At 39.3% G+C, this 13597-nt stretch overlaps 1 protein-coding gene across 2 annotated transcripts in view; it reads left to right on the top strand.

The window, feature by feature from the left end:
• COL4A5 (collagen type IV alpha 5 chain) overlaps positions 1 to 13597 on the top strand; it is an 87202-nt gene that overhangs the window by 55969 nt on the left and 17636 nt on the right. For both annotated transcript variants that reach the window (XM_068957492.1, XM_068957493.1), the window contains exons 30-39: positions 243 to 356; positions 4612 to 4779; positions 5677 to 5766; positions 6586 to 6735; positions 7597 to 7695; positions 8708 to 8797; positions 9530 to 9669; positions 11451 to 11577; positions 12923 to 13003; positions 13268 to 13366. In XM_068957492.1, coding sequence (XP_068813593.1) covers positions 243 to 356; positions 4612 to 4779; positions 5677 to 5766; positions 6586 to 6735; positions 7597 to 7695; positions 8708 to 8797; positions 9530 to 9669; positions 11451 to 11577; positions 12923 to 13003; positions 13268 to 13366 — 1158 coding nt within the window. The remainder of the gene's footprint in view (positions 1 to 242; positions 357 to 4611; positions 4780 to 5676; positions 5767 to 6585; positions 6736 to 7596; positions 7696 to 8707; positions 8798 to 9529; positions 9670 to 11450; positions 11578 to 12922; positions 13004 to 13267; positions 13367 to 13597) is intronic.

The raw sequence follows: 13597 nt of genomic DNA, 5'->3' as shown, positions 1-13597 counted from the left end.
AACGTGTCTCTGTGTAATCTCGAAATGTAAACTACATGCATTCATGCAGAGTGAGAGCAAATCTCTGGCTTGTCTTTCAGAGATAGTTTGTTGTGATTTTTTTTTTTTTCCTGTGTCAATTCTGTATTTGGTTTCATGCAAGGATCAGATTTCAAATACAATGTGAAGGCACCGCTCTACTTCTGAAAGCAAGTATCTCTGAGCTGAGTTCACTATTGAACTAAACAAGAGTGTTCTTTTAGGTGACCCTGGACCAAGCGGACCACCCGGACTCCCAGGCCCACCAGGCATCCCCGGCATTGGTGGCCAAGGTGCACCTGGACCTCCTGGACCTCCCGGTCCTGTTGGCCCACCAGGTAAAACTTACATGACTTGTACCCTTAGGTTATTTCTGGCATGCACCAAGCAGTACACAGGACACTGTAGGTCCTACTGAACAAACAGGCAAGGAAAGTCAGAGAGACTTCGTCTGTTGACTTGGCTGTCTTGCCGGTTAGGCTGGCAGAACTTCGTACATCATGTTTGTTACTGAAGTCAAAAGTGGAACTGCATTCAACTCTGCCTTTTACACAAGATAGAGAGGTCTCAAGGGTTTTAAAGAATGCTCTGGGGGAGGACTTGGAGTCTTACTGCCTCAGCAGGTATTCTAGGAAGTGTTGTGCTCGGATAGTGGCAAAATCTCTAAGAAAGTACATTTATTACAATACTCTTCAGGGCAAGGCAAAAAGGGACGATGTCATTGCAGAGGTTTGGGGGATACAGAAGAGAAGGAAAGTTGCCTTTATCTGCATGTACTGTGCTGTCTTTAGAAAGAAATTACTTCGGTAAGCCAGAAAATGACTTTCCAAACTCTGTATTCAAAATTCATTGGGTGAGAGGTATTTTTAAATAACTTTTAATTATATTATTATCCAGAAATTTCATTTCTGGGTTTGGAAAACAAGTAAACAAACAAACTCCTGGACAGTGGTAGTTGCCCTCTCTCTGTCTACGTGGCAAGTACAAATTCAAGGGGATGATTCAGGTTCTTCTTGGCACTTGGTAGGCACTTTTTTATTATTTTCAGAGGAAACTGAAGCACGATTTAACTCAGTTAAGGGGAGAGGGAGGAAAAAACGAGTATTCCAAACTAGCTGGTTCATTGTTTTGTCAAGGAGAAAATATTCTCCAAACACTGACTGTGCTGATGAGAACTTGTCAGTAGAAGACATCATATAAATTCGTCTTGTTGCAAGCACACCTGGAGAAGAGCTTTAGAATTCCCCCTACAAAAACTTCTGAGTTCTGGAGTTCCTGATTCCGTCAAACACTTTGTTCTGCAAAACCAGGAATTCTGTGAGACCTGGTAGGTTTAAAGTAGATTACAAAGTAGGATCTAAGCATTGTGATAATCAGGAATTTGTCTCAAAACAGAGTTTGATTGTCTTTTATCTAAAATGACTGATGGATGAAGATAGGAACTTGTTCCATCTCTGTGCACAAAGGATACATGTGCGTGCATGTACATCGTTCTATTCACAAAGCTGGTTTAGGAAAATTTTCTTTTTCTGTACACTCAGTAAATGGGCTTGCTGAGCACCAACTCCTGACGTTGCAAATGCGTGGCAGTTACCACAGTCAGAACGTTCTCTGCGGACGTGAGCATGCCTACAGCTGAAACATTTCAAAACCCATCTGGTTCTTGCCATGCCTGTATGACTCTTCGCGTCGCATGTCTGTGACCTACACTTCTTGTGTTTGTTTCTGTGTGCCAGCATTGGGGCTGGCATTGCACACAATGCATGCTGGAAAATTCTTGGCCAGCTGTGAGAGCATGGGTCACAGACTGACTGATCTTACTCAGATCCTTATGAAACGTGAGCTGAGATCTGGTGAAGTACTTTACTTAAAGCTAGGCAAGTGTTTGAGTAAGTAGGCTCAGGGTGCTTAAGGGTTCTGTTCAGGTACTTATAGCATGGCTCATGTTTAGGTATGTTTTCCCATAGGGGGAAGGAATGTGTGGTACCACCAACAGCAAGCCTCGAACGTTAAGAGCTAGGGACAGAAGTGGTGTGAACAACGTGCACACAGGTTCCCGGAGCCAGTAAGCGGGCTCACTGCCTAACCGACTGTTTGCTATACCTGTCCTGAGTTTAAACTTGTATTTGAGACTGAACTGAGGCAGAAAGCAAACTCAGATTTGTTTGCTGCAGGGGGAGAGTTTTAGCATGAGGTTTGGATGTTTCATTCAATCCATATTGTTTTTTGTCTTTCTGTAACGTTTTTTCAGGTGTTGGCCAGAATTTGATTTCATGAGATCACTGATTTATTCCGCAAAATATCTATTTTGACAAATGCAGGATTATTACTAGTGTCAGTGGATTGAGATGGTTATCGTTTTGCTCTTCGTGTCTATGCTGACTAATTATTGTGGCTACTAACAGCATGATGGCTCTGAAATCTAGTGCATGATTGAAGCTCCCACTGGAGCAGTCCATGTCATTTCTCTTGGCTCTGCTAGTTGTCTGGTTTGTGCAATGTGCCTAATGCTCCCAGCACCCATGCCTTGTTTTTCCTCTATCTTACCAGTATGTTTTGACTCTGTTCCTTTATGCAAGTAGAGTAACGTTTCAGGGGCTTTTTTTTTTTTTTTTCAGGAAGTTAGGCAAATTCTTGAAAGCATTTCCCTGTTCAGATTTTCCTTTCTCTGCACCACCATTTCTTCCAATTGTTTGCAGCACCTCAACATCGTTCTTTTTTTGAATATGTATGAAATTACTCTAGAACTTAGTGGGTTGTCTGTATTCCTGTAAGTATGATACAGTTAGACTTCGGAGAACCAGAAAGGAAATAATGTGGATTTCTATTAGAAAAGTATCTTTACCAGCTATTCTAGATGTTGAAAGAGTTTGTCCTGTTACTAGGTTATGTATAATTGTCTCATTTTGTTCCACTTGCTGATAGAGACCCCTTACACACAGAGTATGTACAGTCCCTATCCATCCTCTGTATTGTTTTTTTTCCTGCAAAGTAAGCAGTTCCATGCACAGGACACCATAGTTTAATGCAGTGGTAAGCAATTGCCAAAGAGGAGCATGCTTAGTATTCACAACTGGAAGCCTACAGCCTACAAAGTCAAGAAAATTTTATCTGCCTTTTTAGTGTGCAAAGAGCAAATCTTGATATCGCTCCTAAACTTGTTTCTGCAGTCAAGAGCAGGGGTTACCGTCTGTTGCACTTTAGTACTGCCTTGTAGTTATTCATGGGATTTTGACTTTACGTGTGTTATCATAATCTCAATAGAGGGCCTGCACTAGGGCATGTGATGAGCAGCGTACCATCTCTGCAAGTGTAAGGATATAAATTCATGTAATAGAAGTAGTAGAAATAAAAAAAATATATTTTTATGTTATATAGAAAACAGAAGCGTCTTTTGAAAATCCCTGCCTGGGGGGATTTATAGGAATGTTACACAGATCAACAAGAAGTTAACTGGTAGGATGTGCTCTGGTGTTTAAGACATCCAAGCCTGTATCTGGTAGTTACAGTTTTGTGTAAAAAACAGTTCAGAAAAAGATTTTGTTCCCTAGTTACAAAGAGATGGCTAGATAAGGGGCGGGGAGGATAATTTTTTTTAAAATGAGATTATATCATAGTATTTGAAAATATTTCACTTGATTTCTTGTTTCTGCATAGAATGGTGGCTGCATTTGGAAAAAGACCTCCAAGTTTCTTTACAGTTTGGTTTCTCTTAACTGCATTAGTATTGTATTCCTTGTACTTAGATCTATTTTCGGTAACTAAATTTAGAGTAGATTTTGTTGTTGTTGTTGTTCTAATCTGTATGTGCTTTATTTTGTTTCCTAACTTAACGACTATTACAACTCCTTACTGCTACCTGTCTCAACTTCCTGATGAACTCTAACTCGTTGGCTTTTGAACCTCAGGTTCCCCAGGTACTGTGGTTTCTTTACAAAAGACTTTTCTTAACTTCAAATTTAGGAGTGATCTTTTGGTCAGCTACATTTCAAGAGTGAACATCATCACTGATATACTGCGCTGAAGGGAAACGAGGTGTCCGTTTGCTTCAGCAGTGCCTTGGGCTCAGTCTCGTTAATATTAAACAATGTTGAGCAAGTTTTGACAATTCATAATTTTCACTGAGAGGAATTTCATGCAATACAGAATTTTGCTATTCTTCAAAAACATTCACCTGACATTATCCTAGAATGTAGTAAAATGGAATCGTTAATGGAAATATACTGGTAAAAATCAGTATATTGAGTTATATTACTGATAAAATCCAAACCAATCTAATAAATCTTTGTTCTGTTAATCAGACTTAGATGGTTATTGAAAGGAGAAGTTGTTCTTTTCCTTTTGAGAATTTATTAAATTGCATTTGCTACAACTTGATAAAATTTCAGGAGCGTTCCTCTTTAGGAAAATACAGCCTTTAACTCCTAGGAAGCCATAAATATACATGGCTTTAGAAGAACTGCACTTTCCATCAGTACTAGGGATGTTGTCGATGAAACATAGCTGTTCCAATAGTACTGTACTCAGAGACACACAGACCCCAATCTTGCCTTACGTTTTGCTAAAGGATTGTGTTTTAACAACGTTGTCTAGGGCTGCAGGGCATTCCAGGAGAGAAAGGGGATCCAGGTCCTCCAGGCTTCGACGTTCCTGGTCCTCCAGGTGACCAAGGAACTCCAGGATATCCAGGACCACCTGGTCTCCCAGGGCCTCAGGGTTCGCCTGGACCACCAGGCCGGGATGGGATACCTGGTTTTCCAGGTAAGTTCACATTTGTTACCTGTGGACAAAGGGCAAACAGAAAGATGTTCTTTATGCTTGGGCATGCCAGCTTAATAAGCTTTGCTATCCTATCCATTTAAAGTTAGATACAAGTAACTTACGTTTCAGGCTTTTTTTTTTTTTTTTTTAAACTATAACAAAATTTGTTACATTGAAATCCTTGTCACCTCTCCACTCTTCCCCTTTACCCCGATACAAATATTCTCCATGTTATTCTGCTTCATAAATTTCAAACACCACTTTGAACTTTGCGTACTTTTCTAGTTTATTTTTTATACGTTTTTTCTATTCACAGTTACAATTTAGAAATAGAATTATTTTTTAAGAAGGTAATTGCAAATGCTATCAGTTTGATCCAGCTTCTAGTCTTAAACATTAATTTCCTTATTCTGTGTGTCAGAGTATTCAGTTAAGACAGCCAGTTTCTCCGTCTGCGATAGAAATCTCCAAATTTAATTTTGAGAATCTCTCCCTGCATAGATAGGGCCATACAAAAGTTTCTGTAAGTAGTATATTTGTAATTGTCCTTTTGGTTTTCAATAAATACAGGTTTGCTTTAAAGCAAGTATTTACGTTTCAAACCATGGAACTAAACTTACTGGAGGTCTAAATAAGCTTCCTGCTGGAAAAAAACAGGGCACGCAAATTTTCTTCTGAGGACTTAATTATGAAAAAGCTGGCACCGTCTTCAGGTGTAGTTCTATCTGGTCTAAATCTACAGAAGAACCGAGTGCTTGCAAGTCCCTTAAAGCGTTTGTCAGGCTCTATATGCACATGCTGGTTAATAGTGCTGTAGAGATGCAGGGAGGAACAAGTTAAGTATTGATAGATTTTAGATTTTTGTTCAGACTGACAGTGGTGATTCAATGTATTTAGGTGCCAAAGGTGAGATGGGTGTCATGGGAGCCCCTGGTCCACCGGGGCCTACAGGAACTCCCGGAAGAAACGGTCTTCCTGGCTTGAAAGGTAATCTTTATTTAATCTTCCCTGAACAGAACGCAGAAGGCTGATTTCTGTATCCTGTGTGGAAAGAGGTTTTACAATACTAGTATCTAGAATTTCATTACTGGCAAAAAGCTTGGGTTATCTTCTTGATAGTGCTGATGTTCAGAGGTGCTTTGCCGTTTCAAGCCATAGCATTTTCACTGTATTTTTTTTTTTAAGTATATAATGAAATGTTAGCCGTTTTAAAAACGTGACCTCTGGATTGATGGCAGTGAAGTAGGGCGATATTTCTGTATTATGTTATAAAGTCTGCTTCAAACAGAAAGAAATCAGTAGCTTTGGATTGTGAAGTCATCCAGATGAGCTCTGTATGCATCACAGAGAAATGCGTGCCGTCTACCTTCTTTCAAATCCTTCACTGGAGATTAATTTTGAAAGAGTTTGGTAGGAAAAAGCCCTAATCTCCCTGTAACAAGGAGGCTATGAATGCAAAGCTGCTATAGCCATTCCAAGTCCTCCATGCTAGTGGTACAGTATGATGGGGCTCTTGGATCTCCCTCAGTGTGGGCTAGTCAGACAGCTTTTTCCTCTGAGCTGGACTGATCAGAGCTGACTAGCTGCCTTCTTGCACCATACAGATGTTCCTGTGCAGTCCCCTCACTCAGCTTTGCTCCAGGGCTTAAGGTGCTATGGAGAACCTTGCATAAACTGACTGCTGGTTCAGTAAATTCCACCTTCATTAAAAAATCATGCCCTCCCTATATAATGAAAAGCATCAGAATTATATTAACCTACCCTATGGATTGTATTTTTCCCTTTTGTTGTCTGTTCCTGGTTTAGGCAATAATGGATTACCTGGTCAGCCAGGACCTCCTGGACCAGTAGGACAGAAAGGTGTCAAAGGTGAAGCAGGCCTGCCAGGCCCACCTGGGAAAGTTGATCCAAAACAGCTGGGAGCGAAAGGAGAAAAAGGCGAACCAGGTGTTCCAGGTACAGAGCTCTGCACGTGGGTGTGAGGAGAGGTTTGTCTTCTACAGATAAGTGACCTGTGACTGAATCTATTACAGTTAATTCTTTCTTACAGAAAAAATAAACTCAGAATAGAGAGCAAGATTCTCTTATTTTATTTTAGGGTTTTTTTTTTTTTTTTAATGATTATATGACCCAGTTACTCTGTATAGTTTGCAATGTCCTTGTTCATTAACTGCTACCATTATGTGGCATATATTATAATAGCACTAAGATATTCTCACCAGGCTTAGGGTTCAATCTTCTAGGTGTTCTGGTGAGAGATGGTTGTTAACTATCTCTGGTTATGGTTGTTAACTATGGCTCTAACTATTAAGTTAGAGCTGTAGAGGGCAGATTTAACTATGCCTGCAGGACAGCACAAAGTAATTGTATGGGATAATGACCACGTAGTTTTTGTAAAAAGTAAGCAGGTATTTTAGCAGATTTTTATAATGTATCAATCCCAAAGTGCTTCCTGTGCAGCAGAAGAATTGAAAACGTGTATGTAAATAACCTGAAAGAATGTACAGAAGTTAGCATGTAGTCTGCTCATCACTGAAAGACAGTCCCTTCTAGGTGAAGTATACTGGCGTTAGTCATAAAGGTACTCGTTGCTCTACTTACAGCATATTGCCCCTGTTCTGTAGTCATTTGAAACTTTCCAGAAGCAGTATTTTGTGTTCCGTGATACTTCCTCTCGGCTAAGCTAAGGGGGGGGATCATAGTTACTGAAGAAAAATCTCTTTGGAATTTGATTCACATATATATACATCCAATCATGTAATGTTTAAAAAACAACAACAACAAAAGTAGTAATAAAATATTTCTTTTGCCTTAAAGGTATTCCTGGCTTATCAGGACAGAAAGGTTATCAAGGTCTCCCAGGTGACCCCGGCCCACCAGGACTTAGTGGCCCACCAGGTCCACCAGGATTGCCAGGTAAGTAAACAAGGCATTAAATGGGCAGTTTTGATATGTAAAAATGTGTATGTGTTTTGATGCTGTGGGGTTGGCGTGTGGATCAAGACATGCTTAAGCAAGGCCTGAGGATTTACGCTTAAAGTTGCAGCACAGCTTTGGGAAATGTTAAGTTGTTATCCAAACAGCATGCTATGAGCTCTTTCCTCCTAACACGCCCGAAAGCAGTTTTGAGTTATTGATCCCACTGAAGATTGGGATTGCCTTTAGGATGACTGGAGAAGTGCTTGCTGCTTGGATAAGCAACAGGACTGCAGGATTTGCTAACAGGACTTGTCTGTTTTGTACACTTATTTCTTATATCATTAGTCATCCTCATATTTTGCATAAGGTCAAATGAAGATATTGTGAAGGCTAGCTGGATGTCACAGCTTTGCTTTCAAGAATTTCAGGGATCAAGAAAAAAAACTGTCTCGCAGAATTTTTTCCTACAGTTATAACAAATCATCTGAAATCTTGACGCTTTGCTTACTGTTTTTCTGCCAGTAATATGAGATGTAGGTCTTGCTCTAGATATCTTGTTGGGCTTTGGGAATTTTCTTAAACATCCAGGACTCAAACTAGTTTGAGCATTGTAGGTCACGTTTAATTCCTTAATAGAAGCTACTGAATAGCTATTGCAGATGAAGAAGAGATAATGTGCTCATTCTGCAGAACAATTCATAAGGGACTGAGTCACGCTGGTGCTAGCTTCCTTCAGATGGTTTCTAAATCATAGTCTGAGATTTGACCCATTTCATTAGACTAATCTCAAGAACAAAGAAGATGTCCTACTAAATCTTAGCTTAGAACAAACAAGTTGAAAATTAATTCGGTACAAATGGGGAGAGAGTATGCTGGAGCATTTTGAGGCCCAGAGCAACTCCACATCTTTAACCTTTGTAATTAGATGATGACCAAGTTCATATGAGAGTGCATGAATAGCAGAAACTTTTAATTATTCATTAATTAACTAAACATACAACTTTTCCAGGCATCAAGGGAGACACAGGACTTCCTGGACAGCCAGGACCAACAGGACCTCCAGGGTTAAAAGGTGCCATGGGAGAGATGGGCCTTCCAGGTTAGTTATTGTGCTCATATTTTATTTAATTTTGGCCAGTGCTTCCCATATAACACAACGGTGGATCTGCTTGCGTGCAATATCCAAGAATATATTTAAATATGAAGGATACGTGAAGGACATGTAAAGCCTTGTACATGTATTTGTTGAAATAGTACAGAAAAAATTGGAAATAGCCATTACAACAGAAAATGCAAACAGTAAATACATTGTAAATAGGCTTTATTTTTAAGTACGTACACACTTAGAAGTAGAATGATCTACTTTTTTGTAATTTTTCTCCTTCTCTAATTTTTCTTAATTCTACTCCGTGAAACACTTCAGAAAAGAAATGGTTTTGTAAACCCAACTGTCAGAAGACAGACATCAGATACAAGCATAAAAGGGGAAGCAGACAGTGAATTCAGTTATTTAGAAGGATTGCTGAAGTGAAACTACCAATTTCTAAGGTTTCTCTTACTAAGTGTGGTGCCTAGTTACTAGCAAGAATATTTGTATTTTAATCAAAAAATTAGAAGGAAAGCTTAGAAATATCATGAGGGAGTTTAGATAATTGTTTATTTTAGTTTATTTTTAAAAATAAAAGCACGTTAGATATTCAAAGCCAGGTACTCTGTTTGTTAGTCCTTTCTAACTTGAGTTACTTGAGTTTGTGTAATCTGAGTGACTTCTTTAAACAACTGCAGAAGATTTATTTATATCTGTATAACTCATGTTTTTTGCTTTGGACAGGTCCCCCAGGGATTAAAGGCAGTCAGGGAGTAGCAGGACGTCCAGGCCCGCCGGGGCCTGCTGGATTTCCTGGATCGAAGGGGGAGAAAGGTGACCCTGGTCTTTCAGACATCGGTATTCCTGGTCCCCCTGGACCAAAGGTACGCTCACAAAATTCTTCAATGGAACAATCACATGAGAAAAGGAAATTTCATGTTGATTTTTTAAATTCTAATTTTATATATATGCGCGCGCGCACACACACACACACACACACACACACACACGTGTGTGTGTGTGCATTTGGAAAAATTCTACTTTTAAAGGTGAAAGTATTTATACATGCTTTAAGCTGGTTAGAGCAGAAGATTGTAACAGACCTTCCAAGTTGTGTTCAGTTAGTGGTCTGGTCTGTGCTGACAGCTGCTGACATTTTCATCGTTGGTAGGGAGTTATAAGATGAGTATTTTTGTTCCAATGTTTTTTGATGCAGTTAATTTTAAAAAGGATATGACAATATGCGTTTAAGAATAAATTACGAAGGAACTGATATGTCATGATTACGTCTGCTTAAAATTTAAAAATTTATATAAAACATTTGCGCCAAAGTTTATCAACATCTTCCCTTCTGTCACCCACAAAAAATTGTCTTATTCAAGATGTACAGAAAATCTAGCAGCCTTCACTGATGCCTTACAAATGATGTTGAGCAGCAACTAATTTAGCAAAAACATTACATGATTAAAGCTCCGCACACTTCCTTTTTTATTCTATTTTGTCATGGGGTACTGCCTAACCAACGGATCTTGATTTCTTAAAGTTGCTTGGATTTTGCTGGGCTTTTTTGCAATGATCCTCACTGTTTTCTTACAAAAATGACTTTGATGCTCCAGACGATTGTGTAACTTGGGAGGAGAGTGGGCAAAGACAGTAAGAGAATTCTTTTATGTCCCTGCAGCTAGGCGAATAACAAGTGGCCTTATGCTTAGTAAAAATGTTACCTGGGTCTTTCAAGATTGTCAAAAGCAAGAGACTGATTCATTTTATAGAGGTTGATTTTCTAGATGACTATGACTAAAGTTCTGTCTGTTTCATTAGTTTCTAATCATCGTGCACATAATTATGTGTAATTTAAAAGGTGAGCTAAGTTTCCTTCTACTCTTAAAAGCATTACTTAATTATTGTTCATTCCTTATATCTATGCTTAGGACAATTTTCTGGCTTCATATGTTTGCCTAGAAAACATTGGTGACCCAAATAACTTTTATTAAGATTTGACATTTGTTTATGGCTAAAACTTTTGAGGCTGTCAAGGGGATGTGAATGTCCAACTTAAAAAAAAAAAAAAAAATGCATATTATAAAGCCCGGCTGGTGACCTGAAATGTGTGTGTAACAGTCAAGAATTAAATAGGAATGCATCAGGATTGTGCAGGTGCATGCAAAATAATCAGACTTTTCTTTCTCACTTACATCTTCACTAGTAGTGAAGAGCTAGAAAATGCACAGTTAAGCAGAATTTGAAGATTTACTTAGGAGAAAACTGTGCTGGTAAACTGACTTTGAGGTGTTCTAAAACTGAGATACAATAGTGACAGTTTTAGTGTTATGTTCAAAGTAGAACCTGTCAAAAAGCTAAAATAAAAAATCTCTCCCTATTCTGAAAGAAAAGGGAACACAATTCTTTAAGGTAGGCCAACTTTGAGGAAAAGCTATAAGATATACTTTATATACAAATTGTAGGAGCTATTGTTAAAACCTTTACAAAGGCCATTTTCAAGCAGTCTTTATTACTGGGTGAGATGGTTAGCGTTAACTGGATATAAGGAGAAATGTGCAGAATATAATGATGATCTTTTTGTGATGGTAAAGAATAGGAATATACAAGAAGGACTACCCATATTAAAACAACTGGGTTCTTATTTCTGCTTAATGTTTTCTAGGGTGATCCTGGTTTGCCTGGATACCCAGGCAGTCCAGGCAGTAAAGGTATAGCTGGAAATCCTGGTTTGCCTGGATTGCCGGGCAGTTCAGGTGCAAAAGGAGAGCCAGGACTTCCTGGATTCCCGGGTAATTCTGCTTTTACACTAAGCTGGAATTTCTTGCCTTTTCCCTCTTGCTCTCTTACTTTGGTGTGCACATCTAAACACAGTGGATACTTGGTGGAGGGTTGCAGCTTCTTTTAAAGGCTTCTAGCAACCTAGTGCCTCTAAGCATTGTGCTGTTGGAAGTGTCACTGCAAGCGTACATGTGTTGGTACATCACTTCAGAGTGCCTTCTGAAATTACTCTGAATTACCTGTGAAATCTGCCTTGAGGGGATGCAGTAGTTGTGTTCTCCACTTGGTCGTTCAGAGCTGTCAGACTCTTAACTTCTCTGACCCACAAAATACCTATGTTTGGCCCCATGGTTTACCTTCATGAATCAGTAAGAAAGTGTCATCAGGAAAGCTGGGCTTTTAATAGTGTTTATAGTCTGTTTAAAAAAAAAAAAAAAAAGGGGGGGGGGGAATGTTCTGGAAAAAAAATCTTCTGAAACAATGAAATTAGGTTTTTTACTCTTTAGAAATATTAATAGCGATTGCTTATGAGTACATGCCAGTTCTTTCAATTCTCAATTTTATTATATCCTAGATTTAACTTAAACAAGGATTTTGTCTATGCTGCATTTGCAGCTATAAAGGCTGTTCCTACAAAGTGCTCAGCCTGTCTTTGACATAGGAAGGTAGGGCATTTACAACAGTGCAGTCATGGCAGCAGGGAGCTTAGAGAACAAAACCTGGCCGTGAACCTGGGCATATTTAACCTATGTTGCATGTCATGCCTAAAAGACTGTGTTCAGGCAAAATGGTGTATTCAGGCACTGCCTTGATCATGTTCTTGCGCTCTTCAGAACAGACATACTCCAAGGGATTGGTCATTTTTCTTTCCTCCCACTCAGTTCATGCTGCAGGGGTGAGAATACAATGTAAATTCTAACCAAAATCATTTTTATTAAAATCATTTTTCAGTAAAGGAAAAGAGGTTTGGGAAATGACTGGCCAGAATGGCCACAGTCCATAATGGTCTCACTCAACCAGAAATACCTGTCCCAAAAATGGTGATTTCCTAGCAGGCTGCCAGACTGACTCTGTCCTTCTCTACTGGCACTTACATTAAGGCGGAATCTTGAGAGTAGCAGTAAGGACACAGTCATGCTAGTATGTTCTGTTTCCATATGTTCTTTGCTTCATAGTTTACATGGTCTCTTTGAATGATCAACTGTAAACCTGCACTGTGTGCATAGATAGAGTATCTTGATATACAATTCATTCATTTGTTAATCAGTGCATCTCAGATTATAGCATTTCAAGATCTGCTAAGAAGCCAGTTTTGTGCTGTATTTGATTGAAATGCCTTTACTTTGTACTTTACAGGAACACCGGGAATTCCAGGACCAAAAGGTATTGAGGGGCCTCCAGGTAATCCTGGTCTGCCTGGACCACCTGGGCCAGTAGGTAAGCTTGAATAGTACGGCAAAGGTCAGCTGCTTCTGTGAAACACACAAAATATGAAGTCACTTTCTCTCTTCTTTTTAACATCGTGAGACCTTTCCTAAATTGTCAGGAAGAGAGAGAGAATGAAAAGCTTTAATTTTAAAATTACGTCCTTGTGGATTATTACTCCTTCAGATTCAGTCTTGAGGATTATTTTGTTTGGGTTTTTTTTTTTTGATTGCAGGTAATGCATTACTGTGCGAATGTGTTCTGTCCCCCTTTTAGGTGATATTGGCCGTCCTGGCCCTCCTGGTCCTTCAGGGGAGAAGGGACAGCCTGGTCGAGATGGTATCCCTGGACCAGCTGGTCAGAAGGGAGAACCAGGTTAGGTATCCTACCTTTTGGTTTTCTCCTCTTCAGTATGCATTCTGATGTCTTACTTTCTCTATTTCATTTCTCCTATTCCATTACTACCCGTGCACCTTCAGAAATTGCTTCTGTGGTTCCCAGCTTCTGAGGGGTTCTCAAAGAATGTTGTCAAACTGCCAGTGAAGAAAAGGACAAGAATTCCATCAGCTCTTAAATTTTTATTCCCTGAAGAATTTGGACTTGAAC

The sequence above is a fragment of the Struthio camelus genome, chromosome 11 (genome assembly GCF_040807025.1).
Source record: "Struthio camelus isolate bStrCam1 chromosome 11, bStrCam1.hap1, whole genome shotgun sequence".
In the NCBI taxonomy this organism is placed as follows: Eukaryota; Metazoa; Chordata; class Aves; order Struthioniformes; family Struthionidae; genus Struthio; species Struthio camelus.
The sequence above is the reverse complement of the archived record's forward strand: the minus strand, read 5'-3'. Positions and strand labels throughout refer to the sequence as shown.